The sequence below is a fragment of the Dermacentor albipictus genome, chromosome 1 (assembly GCF_038994185.2).
Source record: "Dermacentor albipictus isolate Rhodes 1998 colony chromosome 1, USDA_Dalb.pri_finalv2, whole genome shotgun sequence".
NCBI lineage: Eukaryota > Metazoa > Arthropoda > Arachnida > Ixodida > Ixodidae > Dermacentor > Dermacentor albipictus.
This window is the reverse complement of record NC_091821.1, coordinates 53595664-53615963: the sequence shown is the minus strand read 5'-3', so window position 1 is coordinate 53615963 and position 20300 is coordinate 53595664. Positions and strand designations below refer to the sequence as shown.

General features: G+C 45.2%; 1 protein-coding gene across 1 annotated transcript in view; it reads right to left on the bottom strand.

The window, feature by feature from the left end:
• The window catches only part of LOC135899324 (cytochrome P450 4V2-like), a 69938-nt gene that overhangs the window by 48528 nt on the left and 1110 nt on the right, over window positions 1-20300 (bottom strand). The window contains exons 2-3 of the mRNA XM_065428558.1: window positions 11075-11187; window positions 3251-3336 (exon numbers count right to left, since the gene is read on the bottom strand). Coding sequence (XP_065284630.1) covers window positions 3251-3336; window positions 11075-11187 — 199 coding nt within the window. The remainder of the gene's footprint in view (window positions 1-3250; window positions 3337-11074; window positions 11188-20300) is intronic.

Here is a 20300-nt window from a genome sequence, read left to right as displayed (position 1 = left end):
ACGTCTTAGACATTCCCGTGATCTTGAGGTAAGTGGGGATGTGGTCACTTCCGTGCGTTTCAATGTCCAAAAACCACTTAACATGTGTGGCGAAGCGGTGGGAGACGAAAGTCAAATCGAGGCAGCTGCTGTACGTTATTCCCCGCAGAAATGTTGGACTCGCGTCATTCAGCAGGTAGAGACCGTTGTTGGAAGCTAAGGAAGCTAGTCGTCTTCCCGTCGCGTTAACCTTAGAGCTTCCCCAAATGGTATGGTGTGCATTGAAGTCCCCGGTGATAATCCATGGACCAGGTTGTGTTTTTAAGATGTCTTCTAGCCTTTTGGTGTCAAATCGGCTTGATGGAGACAGATACACCCCCAAGAGTGCAAAGGTGACATTCCTATTTTTAACAGTCATGCACACATACTGATTGTCGTCATGAGGTTGCACCGGTTGGACGACGTAAGTAAGTTCACGGCGAATAAACACGACGACCTTGCTGCTTTTGATGTCGCTCGATGAGAATGTTGTCTCGTAGCCGGATAGTCTTATTGGATGGGATAATCTTGGTTCACAGATGACAATGATTGGAAATCGGTTAGTGAGAACAAATTGACGAAAATCGGCGATGCGAGATCTTAGACCTCTCGCGTTCCACTGAAGGATCGACGCTTCTCTGACCTCCTTACGAAATGACTGGTGATTGTCAGTCATGGCTTCACTCAAGGCTTGCTAGGACGGGGCTCAGCGCGTCGAGCACTTGTAGCCCACTTCGAGCAGATGGAGTGTCAATGCTTGTCAGCATGGCCCTGATGACATTCACAATAGATCGCAGCACCGGGATCATTTGGCAGTCGACTGTTGAAGCCTCACCAACAGAAGCGGGCTTCGATGGGAGCGTCAAGCGTGGAGGCTCCTTAGAGGACTGATAGCTTGCAAGCGTCGGCCACTCTTCCACGGGGGCAGCGTTTCCCGTCTGAGGTCTCCTTGTGCTCTCGGGCATTCTATTTGAGGATGATGGCGTTGGCACAAGCGGCGCACGAACTCCACCCTGTCTTGAGCGTTTTCGTCGATGACGACGTCGACGCCGGATCTTTTCTGAGGCTTCTCTATGGGTTGAGTTATCCCTGACCATTTGCTTCAGAACTTCGAACTCTTTTTTGAGTCTTGGGCATTCTTTAGACGTCGCTTCATGGGTGCCTTTACAGTTGCCACACCTAAAGTTTGTTGCACGGCAGACATCTACAGTGTGTGACTCCGCGCACCGGGGGCACATTAGGGAGTTTGCGCAGGCGCCCTTAACATGCCCGATCTTGAAGCACTTGTGGCATTGAAGCGGCTTTGGGACAAACCGCCGTACGACATGTCGGAAGTGACCGACCTTTACGTGTGAAGGGATGGAATCCCCCTTGAACACAATCTTCACACAACGGCTGTTGCCGAGTCGGCATACGTGCGTGATGACCACTCCTTCGTATGCCGGTTTGATTAGAATTGGCAGGTCCGAGTTCGAAATAGCCAAGTCAACGTCGTAGATCACGCCTGCAGTGCAGGCCCCATCCATAGGTATGATCGGTCGTACTTTTATGTTCCCCAATTCTGTGATCTGTCGTAGCGTCTCCAGCGTGGTTCCACGGGTTGTGTCGACAGCTAGAACATTCTTTCGTGTGTTCAGCCGGACTTCCTTGATTTCGTTTGGCGCCTTTCCCTCAAGAAAAACAGAGAGAGCTTGCCTGTTCAATACTCGAAGGTTGACGGAAGAATCCACTGGCATGAAGAGGATGGTGTGCGGCCAGCGTTCACTGCCTGCCTGCATGGTTGACGTACTCGCTGGTGATGACGCCTTGATAAGCCTCCTTTTAGCCCTTCGGCTTCTCACCGACACGAAGCTGTCATCGGATGAGTCGTCACCTGTGATTGAGTAGACCTCTGTGTCTTCACTGGTGCTGGACCAGGTGCCTCGTTTCCTTGAGGAGCTTGTCAATGTAGTGATATGGCCAGACGGGCCGGCAATAGGCTCTGCATCCATGGCCACAGGAGTAAGAGTCTCTCTGGGGCGTTCACTGGTGGTTGACCAGGTGCCTTGACTCACAGAAGAGCTTGCAGTTGCAGACTTCTGGCTGCACGAGCCTGCGGAACGTTCCGCGTCCATCACCTCAAGCCAGGACGCGGAAAGCGCTCCAGAGACTGATGAAAATTTGACGAAAAACTGGCTAGCTGGCACAGGTGCGTTCTAGCACTGAGTAACTTCGTCGTCCTCCCGCTTAGAGATGTATTAGCGTTAGATGTATTGGCGTTCCAGTTAAGATCGGCCTTAACTATTAGTGAAACATTTTAGGGAAAATGTTAAGTGCGACGCCAGTGTACTTCGTACAACAGTTCCAGGACACACATCTCGAATATGCTGCTAGTTTTACGATTTTGGTTTAGCAGAGATGACTTCGCAATTGCTCGTCTTCACTTTCACAATTGATATGTCTGCACGAAAGTAAAGAATTAAAAGGGTAATGAGTGAAGCTCTTTAATTATCTACCGGGATTTTTCTTTTTCCAATGCAGACGAATGCATCTTCCAAAAATCCACCTGAAAGGCGGAACAGCACCGTCACAGGCGACTATTCAAAATATGTCCGAACTAAAAAAGAAAAAGAATGCCCAAGAAAGCAGGCGGAAAGTGTAGTTCACCGATTTCTGCGCCTCGCATTTAGAACAAGAAAGATTGACCGCACGGCCGACACATTTCATTGCATAATCCTAGATGCGGCCTACGCAACTGAATTTTTCAGCGTATGAAAAAAAGTGCACCCTGTGCCTGCGTTGGCTGCGATCAACAGTGTGCTTCTGTGGAACACGTGATCATTTAATTTTCTCAATATGACCGGCACTGGGAGTCGCCGCGTCCGGGTTAAGCATTTCATGTCGGCGCTCTTTCATTAAGAGTAACAACTTGTACCTTGACGGTACCTTTATAAAAGGGAGACATTTTTCGCTGCTTTTAAAGGCTTTCTTATAGACGAACTAATTTATTCGCTCGGCATTTTTCGTAACTAACGCATTTCATCTCCACGTGGCAAAAAGTTATTATATGCTTATTAAGACTAGCATATATCACCACTGCCTCTAGTGTTCTGATACAGCAGGGAATGTGAAGCCGATATTACTTTGTTTCGCAAATACTGCACAAGAAATGCCGAGCGCTTTGACGCAGCAATAGGAAGACCCCTATGGAGAAGAGAAAGCGCATGTACACTGTGAGTCAAAAATTGCTTACAATGTGACGATGCCTTCACCCATCCATGGCTTCAGCATATCGTAAAAGAAGGCCCTGGTCGTGTTGTGTAGGTCGCCCAAGATGGCCTGCGTATATGACGAAAAGTACAGTTTTTTTAAGCGAAGCTTTCTTTGCCTTTTCTCCGCGCTTTGATTGTGCTGGCTGCTTTCGGTTCACTGTTGGTTGCTGATCTCTTGCCGATCGTACAACCTGGGGCACCGGGTATGTGCAACTGGGTAGGTGAACGTTGTTGTTATTGTTGTTGCCTCAACACATTTTTGGTCAATCTCTCAGATTGCGTATGTGCCAATGAAGCTTAGAACGACAATGAAGTTTAGAACCAATCAGTAGGTGCCCGAATAGACAATCAGAAAAAAAGTGAAGAAGTCGGTAACAGAAGCAGCAGTCTGAAGAAAGAAGTTAAATGAACATAATAGGACTTTTAAAAAGAGAAGCTGTATGCTTATGCCTCGGGCTACCTAGATTCGCTGTCAACACTGTTTTATATCAGGAAGGTCATATACCCACCCTAGATGGCAGATTTCGCATGCTTTCGGTTCAGCCATTTTTTTTTAAATTTAGGATTTTTCAAGGAAACGTACGCAATATATATTTAGCCCTGAACCTTCTGAGTTTTTTGAGATATCGTGGTCGAGGTTGCACAGCCGTCAGATAAAATTTGTGCAAGCACAGTTACAGTAATTGAATGCGTCCATACCTCAAGTTTGCCATTCGATTGATGCCTTACCAGACCTCAAAATTGTGTTCCAGGATATAGTACCATATCACGCTGAACTATTGGCAAGCAGACTATTAATATATGACAAGACCATCTACAACAGCTAAAGACTGACAACATAATAGCTACTGATGCTTCTATATGCAACGAGAAAGCAGGAGTGGGGTTCTTCTCGGAATCTTTTCAATGGTGTTACTCTGTTCACCTTCCTGATTTCACACCCATATTTCAGGTATAATTATTAGCGATTGTATTAGCATTACAAAAGCTTCCCCAAAATTACCCATTAGCCATTATTCTGACCAACTCGCTTTCTGTATGCACCACACTTACTGCACCTTCATATTCAAGAATTGTGCGAACATTTCGTTCGATAGTGCCTCCGTACATACGGCAACTATATTTGCGTTTAGTACCGAGGCATCGTGGGTTGCAGTAGAATGAAGTGGCTGATTCAGTTACACGAACATCCCTCAATGGCCCTGTCACCTCTGTTTTGCCGACCTCAGCCTATGTCACCACGGCTAGGTACAGAAGTTTCTCTATATCGCAAAATTCCGCAAAATCAGTTCTAACATCATCTTTGGAATTCCACCATCTTTCTTTCCCATGCAATAATGATTGTTGTCCTTCAAAGCAATTTGATGTCATATACCGCCTCTAAATTTTTACTCTGCTCGCAATGTCTCCTCTCTACCGTTTGCAATGCACCTGAATCTATTGAGCATCATTTTTCTCCCGTGCCAGCCATTTTAAGACAAAAAAAAGAACTTTTAGAAATTTAATTTGGACATTTTGGCTATCGCTAACCTCGCCAACCATTCTTTCTTTTGGAGCGATTTCACTGGGATCTAGCCACAAAGAGGCTTTTCTCGCAGTTTATAGTTTCATTAGATTTTCTAAAATTATCAGTTATTTCTATTATTTCCCTTCTTTATGTTAAATTATTTTATCTAAAATTCTTAACATTTTTCTCATTTTTAAATTACATTGCATTAACTAACGCTCTGCTAAACACATTTAGTTTTGTTTTTATTTTAAACATGCCCGAAACCGCCTGCTTCTCGGCCAATCCAGCGTAGTGGGTATGTGGCACTGTTTGGAAACACGACAAGAATGGGACCAGTGCGTGCATTGAGCGAAAAGAGTTGTGCTACATACAGTATTGATTGATTGATTGATTGATTGATTGATTGATTGATTGATTGATTGATTGATTGATTGATTGATTGATTGATTGATTGATTGATTGATTGATTGATTGATTGATTGATTGATTGATTGATTCTTTGTTAGTTTATCACATATATATGTGATGGGAGGCGAAGGGAAATGCCATTCAAGGATGGCTTGAAGGAATCCTTCGCCCCCATACTGGCAAAGACAGCAGCAGAGGCATACACATTTTACAGAGGCGTACACTTTCAGAAAACCATCAAATTAAACAAAACATTAAACACAAGAAGCAGAAGTGAATTCAAGACATTTCCGTAAACATGAAAGAAAGCTTCGCTTATCACCGATTCCCACACAGACGTGGGATCCTCCGACATTTTAAATTTATTTATTTATTTATTTTCAATACTGCCAGTCCCATCAGGGACCATAGCAGGTGGACATACAGAAATGAAATACATGGTAATAAACGTGCACATACAAATTGCATGTCAATAAACCAAACAAGGAACGTAAAGGAACAAGGTAAGAATACATAAAAAACAAATATAGATATCCCATTTCTAGGAGACATGCGCAGCAATACAGAGAATACATCATGAAAGGAACAACAAACGGGAACAAAATAACAGTAAACACCTTCACGATAATCAGCATGGCTTACAAGAATTGCAAAGCATATTTTATGTGAATAAGACTGCGTTACTGATTACTAGATGTGGATTCTAACCGTGATGTGAACTGAGATAATGAGTCTGCAGAAATTATTGACGGATCCAGGCGATTCCATTCCCTTATCACGAGGGGGAAATAAGAGTACATGAATGTGTCATTATGGCATGAATATTCTGTTAAAGCTTGTGTATGTTTATGTCTCGATGATCGTGACTGCGAAAAAAAAATGTATTTTGTTAGGTCAATCTTATAATAGTTGTGAATCAAGTTAAATAAAATTTGAGCCGTGATTGCTTCGCCCTTGATGAGAGCGTCGCTAAACCCGATATAGCCGCAAGGTTAGTGGGTGAATCTGTGCGCTTATACTTGTTGTGAATAAACCGCAGCGCTTTTCGCTGTACTTTTTCCAGTTTTGTTATGTTAGTTACTGAGTGGGGAAACCAAACTGTGTTAGCGTACTCCAAAACCGGTCTAACGAAAGTAGTATACGCGAGAAGCTTAGTCGACGTTGGTGCAAGGCGGCGACATCTTCGGAGATAAAATAGCTTGCGTAATGCCTTCGAGGTCACGTTGGCAATGTGCACGTCCCAATATATAATGCATTCCCTTCAATTACCTGCTACAGCAGGCTCCCATATTTTTCGTATTGGCAATATCACTGTGGAAGCCTACAATAATCGCCTCTCGCAGGGACGATGCATTTTCCGCGCCAATGTATAGTTTGGAGAACAACGTAAGTCTGCATTTTTATCATGGTAAGAACATGCTGCTTGTTAGCAAAATATTATTTCATTCAAGTAACAACATAAATATTTAGTGTTATTTTGATTACAGGAAAAATACTCTTGCCAAAATAGAAGCAAAGTGGGCTTAAAAATTACATTCCAAGTATAGAAATAGAAGATGAGTGTAGCATTAAATGCGACAGAGAGAGCGAGAGAATGGCAGCGAGGGTAACAAGGTTGTCCCTAGTTTGCTAACCCATGCTGTGAGAAGTGGAAACGCCAATTTCGCATGCACCAATTAAAGCATCGCCTAAACCAATTTCCACAGCATGTGGGAACGGCATATCTTCTTTTTATTAGGAAGGAGTAACATAAATTTTATTGTGTCTATCTTTTTGTTTTGTTTTCCTTCTTGGAACATTGTCTGCTTTGAGTATTTGCAGTGTTTATGACATTTAAACGCGTGCCTATTTTTGTTTTTCCAGCGACATTTTGCGTTCTGAGTAATCGTTGAACGTATAACAGTTTGTTGTGTCGTGATATCTTTTTTTGATATCTGAGACAATGAGGAACCATTACCACTTTTCTAGGGGCAGTACACATTTGATTCATCGGGTGTTTAATAAAAAGAAGTTATATTTATCCGTATGCGTAAAATATTCTGCAAGCAATAATTCGTGCTTGCGCTAAGTCTGCTATAAAGCTTGACAAACACGCGCAGACGGACAGCGCGTTACACGCAGATGAACACCTGTTATTGCTATTGCGCAAGGATGTGTAGAGATTCAAGTCACTGCGATGCCAGTCACCACAGCATGGTCTTATGCTGTGGTGACAAAAGGCTTATAAAGCGCTGTTTGTCGGTGGCCGATTCTGAAACGAAGCTGCATTCCTGCACAGCACTAATTAGGTCAGCATTAGAATACACTTCGGTAATACGGCATTCGAATCGCGTTGACCTTTCAAGCCGGCTTGAATCTGTGCAGACCAAACTAGCAAGGCTCAATTTATCTAAAGATTCATCGCGTAACAGCGTAGCGGTGTTGAAGCGAAGACTTTATCTACTCTAATCTTTGCACTAGACGCAAGATATCTCGTTTGTGATTCTTTCAGTCGCTGCATTAGAGCAATGCAGTTATTGCAACTAGGAATATCCCTCCGGCACGTCACACCTCGTCACGCAGCTACCATAGTCTGAAAGCAGACCCAATTTTCGCAACGACATTGAAATATCAGAACTTACCATTTGGTGTTGTAACAAAAAGTATGGAATCATTTCCCGGAACAAATAGTTACCCTTACTGGTGTATCATCTTTCAAGGTAGAATTAATGATGTCTGGCGCAACTACTCCGCCTATCCTCGTCCAAAGCCGGTAGACTAATTTTAAGCGAAGCTAATGTCTCCCCATCTCCCTATCTCGAGCACGCTGTTACCCTAACGAGTGAAATTAGAGACAACTACAGAGTCTCACCGTTTCCCAGAAACGTCCACCCACTATACAACGTGGGTAGGCGTCGGGCCCGCGCCCGCGCGATTCTCGACCGCACAGACACGGATCGTGAAGCCACCGCATTTGTTGACGCGGCCCAGTACGGCAATACATCAACTTTCGCGATAGCAGTTGTGGACGGCAACGGAACGTTACGGTCATCGGCATCGGTTAAATCGACCACTAGCGCTAAAGCCGAACAGATAGCCGTAGCCATCGCCATGGCAGACCCCACATTTACCCATGTCCTCACGGATTCGCGTGCTGCAATTCGGGCTTACGAAAGCGGCAATGTACCGAAAGAGGTAGCGCATATATTACTAGCGAGCTCAAACGAGTGCAAACGGTGCCTCTCCTGGTTCCCCGCTCACATGGGGAAGGACATCCACCCGCAAAAACCCAACCTCAATGAAACGGCCCATGACCGTGCGCGAGAACTTGCCCGCCGCGACGGTCCCACGGCCTCCGAGGGGCTGGACATTCAGTTTAATGACCCGCTACTCACATACCAAGAAATCACCTCACACTATCGAAAAGGCAGAATGAAATACCCGCTCCCGCACGCCAAACTCGAGCGCGCGCAGGCGGCCGCGTTTCGAATGCTGCAAACGGCCTCGTATCCGTCACGAGGCCTATTAAGCCACTACAATTCAGAAATCCCGGCAAATTGCCCAGACTGCCCAGAACCCTACTGCTCACTCTCGCACATGCTTTGGCAATGTACCGCGTTACCAGAGGGCCCTCTCTCCAGTGAGCGCGAATGGGAAGAAGCCCTCAAAAGCCCGGACCTCAAACTGCAATTCAAGGCCGTCCAGAGGGCCCAAGAACTGGCGGAGCGTCACCACGTTCCCGTCCCGACTTGGGCGTCGCCTACGGTTTCGGCCCAAGGAGCTCGCCGCGTGCGATCTCCAACGGCTTAGACCCCTCAGGACCTCAATAAAGTTCTTGACTGACTGATTTCGATCGAGTCGACATTCAGTAACTTTGATCTTGCTTGTGTGCATCAAATCGATATTTCGTTAGCACAGCTCTCTCTGTTGATTCTGAGATGATATTTAGTAGTACTCTCCTGCTTTGATTTGTAAACGCTCCATTTCTAGTTTAATTACGATATTTTATGAATTTCCTTGTTACATGTAGCCATGTAGTATACGTTGCATACACGAACAGTCCCGCACTACGTGAAGTCAACAGAATGCAGTCATAATGAGCCTCGTCTATAAGGCATGCGATTAATCCAAAGTCGAAATATTTCTCTTCCGCTCTCTTCCAATCAATTTTCTTCCCACGCGTATATACGGTGGCGAACTGTACAGCGTCCAACTAACCTCCCAGCCTTTCCTCTTTTCGCAAACAGAAAGAAGTGAACAGAACGGGATCACAATGTGTATTGAAGGAGGAGATGTCAAACAAAAGAACGTATAACATGACGCAACATTCTTAAAATCGTATAGATGGAGCCCGAATTCTTAAATTATACGAAATGTTTGCGAGAGTTGGTAGGTATAGCTGCGACCTACAGATGACAACCGTCACTACGTATCGCCTCGAAACTTCCATTCCTCGAAGTATAGCCTCGCCAAATGTACGTGGAGCTTGTACGTGTTGCTGATGCTCTACGTTAGTTCATAAGAGCTTAAGGGGCGGGAAGGATATTTTAAGGAATCCGGCAGGACCGTCGCTCAAGCGGACACTAAAAGGCAATATTAAGTCAAGCTAAAGTGACAGATTATTCCTCTAAAATTTCTAAAGCGTCAATATTATCGCGAACAGAGCCTTAATAACCGAGAAATTGAGGTAAATGCAGGACATTATTAGAGAATCCCTCGGTACATTCAAGCACTTGCCCGATGACGAAAGCACTCCTCAGTTAAATACTGTCCTCCTTGTATTATAAGACGAAATAAAAGCTATCTGTTCAGTTCTATTTCACTTTTATAAAGAAAAACTAATTGAAATAACCCTGACAACGACGCGGACGGTCGAAAGGGTTCGTTTTCGCTCGACTCCGCGCCGTCCACGCTTTCGCGTTTCAATAGTTATCGCGTAGTGCTGCGCTGGTTTTGCTGGCTCGTCAAACTATCACAAATTTCAAGTAACAGAGAATTTAACTTCCATGTGATGTCGCGGGATGCCCAAACAGTCTACGCCACTTGACCGAAAAGCAGCTGCAGCGACGAATCCGCCGCTCTGTCTTGGCTCGGTACCGCCGTCTGTCGGGCACCGTTTTATTCACCGATAGCAGCAAAGGGTGGTGATGGCGTATGCAACGTCACCGCTCCTCCGGTATGGTGGCGGGAGATTTGAATTGCGATAAAGGTATTCGGAGCCTTCAGATGCAAGTTTCTCGTAAAGTAAGTATTTTCTTCGCACAAAACAAGTGTTGCGTGGTTTCTGGAATTGTACTTAAACAGTCCACGTCGACTTAGTATTTGTATTTAGTGTCCCTTTAATGATGCTGTTTTTAAGAATCAGGTAGTAATAACATATTGTAATGTTTTGAGCACTAAAGCTGCGCCTTTCCTGGATATGAGACGAACAAGGCAGGAGAGGGGGGTGATTTGCTTCTTACAACCTTGATTGAACTACAAGCACCCAAAATGTGACCTAAACAAGATCGGTCAGAAATGCTCTGGCGCTTGATGCTTTTAGTACTTTGGCGAGAGCTCATACTATTGTCGATAGGTCCACCCAGCCGAGAGCAAGCCCTCGTGCGAACGCTTTTTAAGCAGTTCAGAAGAGCGTCATTAGATTTTTTGCAGTCAAACCAGTACGAGGATGCCATTTCAGCAGATGTAAAGCACAGCTCTTCTTTCTTTTTTTTTTCGCAGTGAACTGACATTCAGCTATTGTCGCACTCCCCCCGATTCGGTGAGCACGAGTTCCTTGTGCACACAAATATTTACATTCTCCCCTTGGTGACGAAACACATCATGCCTTTTGTGACAGTCTCGTCGCACTTGATTAGTAAAGGTTACACATAACCAGTAGGAGGAACTGATTAAAGCAAGTAATTACCTCTGCAACTTGTGGCGTCGCTGCAAGAAGAACTGGGAACGGTCCGTAGAAAGCAACTGTAACGTCTTGATCTTCTACGGACTTGAAGAACCCTTTTAGGTACCTGAATGCCTCTGTTTTGAAACACAAACAAAAATTTCGGGTTGAGAATGCACTTTTTTAAGAAAATACAAAAGAAACGCGCTTTAGATCTCCTTACTAAAAAGAAAATACCAGGCTTGTACGACCTTGGGACAAGGCAGCTCAAAATTTCAGTGAAGCCGCTTTTTTTTTTCTAGTATTGCGTTGCAACACTTGTATTAATAATTTTCTAATGCCCGTCATTCAACCACATATTTTCAAACTTTTCCCACATAGTACCAATAACAGGGAACTCATTTCCTGCAAACTTAAATTCTGTGTCGCATTTAGTTCTCCCAGTACACTATGAAACATGCGTATATATAACGATCGTATAACGCTTTCGGTGCGTGGAACTCGTATGGGTAAAGCATTTTGCCTTGTGCTACACGCATTCATTTTGCGGACAGGAGACATAGCAGTAACGCCTTGTGAGGCGCGCAATTGGAGACTTTTTCGCTTTGCAAAGTTCACGCAACGGCACCGACACTTCCAGCGCGTGCTTTGCCATGCAAGAGCTACAGCGCTGCATGGTGAGCCCATTAAACTTCGCAAGCTAGATGCGCTCGTTTAAAAGGCGTTCCCCACCACAGCACACGTAAGTGAAGCGCTGGCTTGTGGGACGCGTGTTGCAAGCACGTACTCAGCCGTGTATTCAACTGCCGGAGCAACGTAACCTTTGGCATGGACCGGCGCTATTCTCAACGATGGCCGCACTCGAGCTCAAGCGGCGGGACAAGGAAAACAAACTGATCGATTGGCGAGTGGTAGTCATCGATTGGTCTACAACGCGAGAAAATGCTCCCAGTACCGTTATAATCATTACAATTATCAGGACAACAAGCTGAAAGGGCTCAAAGCAAGAACATAATATTCATCCTCGTCGACAGCCACCCTTAGCAGCCTGGAGGGCTCATTTTCGCCTAACACTGATACCTGGTCGGGCCACACAATTTGTGGACTCTAGTGCAGCAAAATTAAACCGGTTTTACGGAAAACCGGTTATCCAGTTATTCGGTTCCCGGGTCATTCGAATTTGAAAACCAGAATAACCGGAGTTATCGGTTATTCATTTGGTTATTCGGTTATTTTAGTAACCGGATATTCGGATACCCTGGTATTAGTTCATGTCTACTCATGCCCAAATTGTCACTCTTTTTTTCTTCTCTTAGATCTGTAGTTATTTTTGCAACCGCTCGTGAGAGCCAGATATCCTGTCTCGTTAACCTCCTTACCTTTCGTTCTTTAAATTTATCAATACGAATTGCTGTGCTCTCTAAAATAGTACTACCGGTTTTCCCCCTGAAATTATTCCAAGCGTCAGCTATTTTAGTCGAAGCGCCAGTCAATTTATTCCCAGCGCCCAATAATTTATTTTCCGCGCTACATATTTTGTTCCTTACGCCAGTGAATTTAATCCAAATTAAAGATGCATTTTCGAGGTGTTATAGCAGTTCAAAACAATGACTAAACGTTATAATTTTGCGCCGATCAAACATAACTGAAGAGGTTTCTTGAAGAGCATTGTCATAGGACTACAGAAATGCCCTTCCCGCGCGATATATCATCGAAATATTGCACTGATATGGACATTATATTACTGCTGTGAACAGGTCATGCAAAATGTGGCTATTCGATGGCTTTGCTGACATGCATCCAAAGAAAGGAGCATAGAGCAACGAACTGTTGATTCGTAAGCTGATAAAAGCAGGCTGAAAAGAGCGTCACGTGACCTCTCATCATTTATTTTTCTACAAGGCCCGTTGACATGGATATCAAATGAAAGAGCTTCGAACAATCTCTGTGATTATAACCCCGTAACGTATCTGAGATTACGTGGAAGAGGGTGTTACGGGATCTCACCTAACATTCGATAGCATATTCCTGATTCTCATCCATATTGGCATGGATATCAAATGATTGGGCTACGAGGAGCTCTGTGATAGTACCCACGAAGGGTACGCTAGACCACGTGGTGAAGGATGTCACGGGATATTGCGTAACTTTTCGAAGCCCACATGTGATTCACAAACGCAGTGAGATCGGTGTCAAAGGAACGGGAATCGCAAGAGCTATGCGATGGTACCCAGGTAGCGAACGTCAAATCACGTGGGAGACCCTGTCCCGTGACCTCACGTATATTTCGCTGGCCCGCGCGTGATTCCCAATCATGCTGACGTGGATATAAAATGATCGGTTTTCGAACAAGGTCTGCGATTCACGCAGACCTTGTTCACCGCACGCACTTCGCTTGCGTAATACCACGTGAAAAAAAGTCACGTGACATCACGTAACTTTAGCCAGACCATGGGTAATTACCAACCATGGTGACATGGATATCAAAAGAACAAGAAAATCAAAAGCTATGCGATGGTGTACACGTAGTTAACGTCAATCACATGGGAAATGGTGTCACCTGATCTCACGTATCTTTCGCTAGCCCATGCACGATTCCCAATCATACTGACATGGATATCAAACAATCGCGCTTCGAAAAAGTTCTGCGATGGTACACACTGCGCGTACTTCAGACCACGTGGAGAATAGTCACGTGACATCATGTAACTTTAGCCAGATGTTGGGTAATTGCCAACCATGCCGACATGGATATCAAACGAGCGGGAAAATCAAAGCTATACAATGGTGTACACGTAGTTAACGTCAAATTACGTCTGAAAGTGTCGCATGACCTCACGTTCCTTTCGCTAGCCCATGCATGATCCCCAACCATACTGACATGGATATCAGAAGATCGGGCTTCGAACAAGGTCTGCGATGGTACGCACTTTGCATACTTCAGACCACGTGGAAAAGAGTTACGTGACATCACGTAACTTTAGCCAGACCGTGGGTAATTACCATCCATGCCCACATGTACATCAAAAGAATAGGAAAATCAAAACCTATGCGATGGTACACACGCAGTGAACGTCAAGCCACGTGGGGAAGGGTGTCACGTGACCTTACGTATCTATCGCCAGGCTCATGGGTCATTTCCAACTATACTGACCTGGATATCACACCAACCGGCTTCGAAGTAGCTGTGCGACGGTACGCACGTCGCGTACTTCAGACCACGTGAAAGCTAGTCACGTAACATCACGTAACTTTCGCAAGCCCATGGTTAATTTACAACCATACCGACATGGATATGAAACGAACGGGAAAATCAAAAGCTCTGCGGTGGTACCCAGGTAGTGAACCTCAGACCAGCTGGCGAAGGGCATCACGTGACCGAACATAACTTTCGCGTGCCCCATGTGTGCTTCCCGATCATATTTTCTCATTTATTTTAACTTCCTTGGAGATGGATGGAAAAAAGGGCGTCAGGCAGGGAGATACGATCATTCCAATGATATTCACAGCGTGTTTACATGAGGTATTCAGAGACCTGGATTGGGAAGAATTTTGGATAAGAGATAATGGAGAATACCTCAGTAACTTGCGATTCGATGATGATATCGCCTGGCTTTGTAACTCAGAGGACCAATTGCAGTGCATGCTCACTGACCTGGACCGGCAAAGCAGAAAGGTGGGTCTCAAAATTGATCTGCAGAAAACTAAAGCAATGTTTAACAGTCTCGGAAGAGAACAGCAGTTTACGATAGGTAGCGAGGCACTGGAAGTGGTAAGGGAATACATCTACTCAGGAGAGGTAGTGACTGCGGATCCGGATCATGAGACTGAAATTATCAGAAGAATAAGAATGGGCTAGGGTGCGTTTGGCAGGCATTCTCAGAACATGAACAGCAGGTTGCCATTATCCCTCAAGAGAAAAGTGTATAACACCTGTGTCTTACCAGTACTCACCTACGGGGCAGAAACCTGGAGGCTTACAAAAAGGGTTCTACTTAAATTGAAGACGACACAACGAGCTATGGAAAGGAGAATGATGGATGTAACGTTAAGGGATAAGAGAAGAGCAGATTGGGTGAGGGAACCAACGCGAGTTAATGACATCTTAGTTGAAATAGAAAAAATATCTGGGCATGGCCACGGCATGTAATGAGGAGGGAAGGTAGCCGATGGTCATTAAGGGTTACGGACTGGATTCCAAGGGAAGGGAAACGCAGCAGGAGGCGGCAGAAAGTTAGGTGGGCGGATGAGACTAAGAAGTTTGCAGGGACAAAATGGCTACAATTAGCACATGACTGGGGTAGTTGGAGAAGTATGGGAGAGGCTTTTTCCCTGCAGTGGGCGTAGCCAGGCTGATGATGATGATGGACATGGATATTATACGAACTGGCTTCAAAGCGCTCTGCAATGGTACCCACAAAGAGCACGTCAGATCACGCGTTATAGAATATCACGTGTCCTCACGGGACCGGTGATTCACAGACATACAGACGCCACGAAGACAGGGTTTCGGCGACCTTAAACAGCGTCTGCTTGGAGTTCGAACCAGATTGAGCATCCTAGAGGGCCCGGCAGGAAAGACGATATGATGTAAAAGCAACGTAAAAGCAAATATCAGAAGTTTAATCCATCATTACGGTTGAGCGAATGTTCAGCGTGCGTGCTCCTGCACGCATGGACACAGAGTATCTGTACGTAGCGTCTCGCTTACATTCTTATACACTACACCATCCCGGCAACTTCACTCTCTCTTGCGCCCTGGGAGAGGACCTTGAAAGCACACTGGTCAGCCCGCGCATTATTAATATTAGTATTATTAGGTATGGAAACATACAAACACACAAAAGAAACAGGGAAGGACCAAGCTGACAACTGCGACCGAGAGGAGCACAACGCCTGCTTTCGGGAGGAGGGAATGAAAACAGAAGAGGAGAAGAAGAAAAGAAGCGAAGAAATAGGAAAGAAAATACGGAATAAACAAATGACAAAGACACGGAAAACACAGAAGAATATGGAGAAAAACCACTCACTGGCAATTCACACAGAGGAATACGGGGAAATACCACTCTCTGGTGTAGTGGTGGGGAGCCTAGGTCACGTCGCGTCACCACACTGGTCAACCAACTCCCGAACCCGTACAGAGGGATTCGAAGTGATACCACTCCCTGGCGTAGAAGGCGAGAACGCAGGACAAAGGAGAGTGTAATTTGCACTGGTGCATAGTCCCGTCGCACAGCGCCAACGGACAAGTCTTTTCATTTTTAGGAGCGTGATGATCAGGCACGTCGTCTCAGGCGCTTGGAATCCGTTCTATTCACAGCCGCACACAGTGAACCGTAACAACATGCGTACTAAACGCTCGGAAATGGAACAGCCAGTGCGTCTTTTGCCACGCAACACCACGGAAACAGAGGTGAAAAGAGCGCGAAGTCAAAGTTCTTGGCCACCTTGTCAGTGCTGCCGGTATACCTCCTGATTGTGATAAGATTCACGCAGTCAAGAACTTTCCTGTACCCTGCTCAGCAAAAGATGTGCGCAGCTTCGTGGGCTTATGGTTCTATTTTCGTCTCTTTGTCAAACATTTTGCGGATATCCCCCGGCCAATGATTGACCTTGTCAAGAAGGACACGTGTTCTTTTGGGGCTTCGAACAAGCCGACGCCTTGACACCCTCATCCGCTTGTTAACAACGCCTTCCATATTAGGCCACTTTGATCCATCTGAACCCACCGTGGTTGCTCAGTGGCTATGGGGTTGGGCTGCTGAGCATGAGATCGCGGGATCGAATCCCGGCCACGGCGGCCGCATTTCGATGGGGGCGAAATGCGAAACCACCCGTGTGCTTAGATTTAGGTGCGCGTTAAAGAACCCCAGGTGGTCGAAATTTCCGGAGTCCTCCACTACGGCGTGCCTCATAATCAGAAAGTGGTTTTGGCAGGTAAAACCCCATAATTTTTTTTATCCATCTGCCCCAACTCAACTTCGCACAGACGCGAGTGATCATGGCATAGGCGCTGCCTTCGCCCAACAGCAAACGGAGTCGAGCGCGTCATTGCCTACGCCATTCGCCTCTGGTGCCCTTCAGAGCGCAATTTTTCTATCACTGAGCGCCAGTGCCTCGCTATGATGTGGGCAGTGGTTAAATTTCGTGCTTATTTGTTCACCCACAACGAACGGACTGTCTAAACGACTGAATCGCGCCCGTAATGTTGTTTAGGTACGTTTCAAAAGAACCATCGCGATTGGGACAGCACTTTGCCGTACGTCGCACATGCGTACAATTCGTCAAGTCATGACACCAATGGGCTTCTCGCGTTTCTACATCTTGTTTCGTCGCCATGCCACTCTGCCTTTTGCCACCCTGCTACCTTCGGTGCCGCGACAAACCACGGAATACGCTCAGACGCCGTTTGCCGGGCTCCTATGGCTCGCCGATTGTCTGCGATCGACTTACAGCGGCTGAGGTGCGACAAAAGGCTCGCTACGACAGTTGCCACCGAAACCTTCACTTCTCTCTCAGAAATCTCGTTCTGCTGTGGACTACAAGTCGCCATAACGGCCTGTCCAAAAAACTGTCACGCAATGCCGGGTCCTACCGGCTATTGCGAAGATAAAATGACATAAACTACGGAATCACCCCTGTTGAAGACGGCGCCATTGTCATACCAGCTACGAACTGACGTAGTCCACGTGTCCCGCTTCATATTGTTCATCTAGTTCGCTATCATTCTAAGAAACGCCGGGACGGCCGGCGCTCCAGCCCCCGGAGGTTATATTACGGTGCATTTGGACAGGAGCGTGCGTGCAAGAGGGTGACGAAGAGGAAGCAGCGGTAGACTGTCTCCTGGAGCTGTCACCTTTGTACCAGCCAGCGCGATTACCGTTACCTTTTCCCCGTGTAAATAGTTGTAAATACATTTGTGCATCGGGCTTCCTCTTCGTAACAATATAGTAAACGCAACATAACACTTCTATACTTACCTATGCTCAGGGTGCTAAGTACCCTGAGCAGCCACGGAACCTTCATTCCACGTAGTAGGGCTGTGAGAATAGTGATTTTGACACTGAATCAAATACGAATCGAATAGTGCCGGAAGCGAATCGAATCGAATCAAATAACGAATAGTTTTCGAATAACCAACAGTCGTTATCACAATTAATATAGAACGACGTTCACATCCTAGTATTCTTAAGGTTTGGAAGTTTCTGTAATTACATAGTAAGTTAAGAAGCGTTGTTTCTTAAACGCTCAAATCAAGCATTAGAAGAAACAAGTAGTTCACATGCACAGGACACTTCGGAGATTGCGAATGATCGCTGTATAAGCCTGTAAAGTAGGGCTACCTAAGCGGCGTAGCCGGCTTCACTATGCAAGTTCTAATTTTTTATGTTTATACTATGCCCCCAGGGGTGAAAATTCACCGTAATTTTGCTCCAATTCTATATTTAATTAGGTTTACTTAACGTTTTGAAATATTCGAAAAATATTAGCTTTTACGAATTGTGACTATTCGATTCGTTATTCGAAAGTTTCGAGTATTCGCACACCCCTACGACGTAGTGATGAAAAGGATACCGAGGTTCCTTTAATACCTAGCGACAAAGTTAGAAGGGTCTTGCAAGAGATGACCCAGGGAACAGCGCCAGGAGAAGATATGATAACAGTCGATTTAATCAAAGATGGAGGCGATATCATGGTTGAAAAGCTTGCGGCCCTTTATACGCAATTCTTCACAATTTCAATTGTACCAGAGAGCTGGAAGAACGCCAACACTATACTAATCCTTAAGAAGGAAGACGTTAAATAAAGGGAAGAATTAGAGGACCATTAGATTGGTTTCAGTATTGTATGAAATATTCACCAAAATAATTTGAAAAGAATCAGGGCAGCACTTGGCTTCAATCAAAGAAGAGAACAGGCTGGCCTCGATAAGAAATATTCTACAATGGATCGCATCCGTGTCCTCAATCGGATAATCGAGACATGTGTGGAGTGCAATCAAGCCCTCTATGTGGCTTTCATAGATTAGGAAAAGGCATTTTATTCAGTAGAGATACCAGCAGTCACAGAGGCATTACGTAATCAAGGCATACGTGAATATATTGGGAAATATCTAACAAGATTCTACAGCTACCTGCGTTCTCCACAAGAAAAGTAGAAAATTACCTATCAAGAAAGGGTCAGGCAAGAAGATACAATCCCTCCAATGCTATTCCCTACATGCTTGGAAGAAGTATTCAAGCAATTAAACTGAGAAGGCTTAGGAGTGAGGATCAACGGCAAATATCTCGGCAACATTCGGTTTACAGGTGACATTGTCCTGTTCAACAAGGCTGGGGACGAAATACGACAAATGATTGAGGACCTTAAGAGAGAGAGTGTAAAAGTGGGGTTCAAGATTACTATGCAGAGAACAAAGATAATGCTCAATAGCCTGGCAAGGGAACCAGTGTTCAGGATCGCCAATCAGCCTCTACAGTCTGTGAAGGAATACGTTTACCTGGGTCAATTAGTCACAGGGGACCCTTGTTATGATAACGAAATATACAGAAGAATAAAAATGGGCTGGAGTGCATATGGCAGGCATTACCAAATTGTGACTGGGGGATTAACATCGTCTCTTAAAAGAGAAGAGTACAATCATTGCATTCTACCGGGGACACATGGGGCAGGAACTCGCAGGTTAACAAAGAAGCTCAGGAACAATTTAAGGACCGCGCAAACAGCAATGGAAGGAAAAATTTTGGCATAACGTCAGAAGACAGAAAGAGAGCAGTGTGGATCAGAGAGCAAACAGGGGTAGCCGGTATTCTAGTTGACATTAAGGGAAAACATTGAACTGGGCAGGCTATTTAAAGCGTAGCGTAGATAATCAGTGGACCGTTATAGTTGCAGAATGGATGCCAAGGGAAGGAAAGCCCAGTCGAAGATGGCTGTAAACTAGGTGGGGTGATGAAATTAGGAAATTTGCAGGTTCAAGTTGGAATCAGCTGGCGCAAGACAGGTGTACAATAAAATAAGATGATAATAATGATGATGGTGGTGGCCTTTTGTTTTATACATGGACAATTAACTACTGCCGAGGAGACGCTGCCAAAAGCTATGCCGTCACTCTGAACCGGGTAGTTGAACCGGGTAGTTCAATAAAGAATGCGTAAGAAATGAAAATAAGTCAAACGCAAATTGCGAAAATGTACGTAAGATTAAAAAGAAAGAAATTGGAGATCAATGTTTATGAAAATAAAAAGAC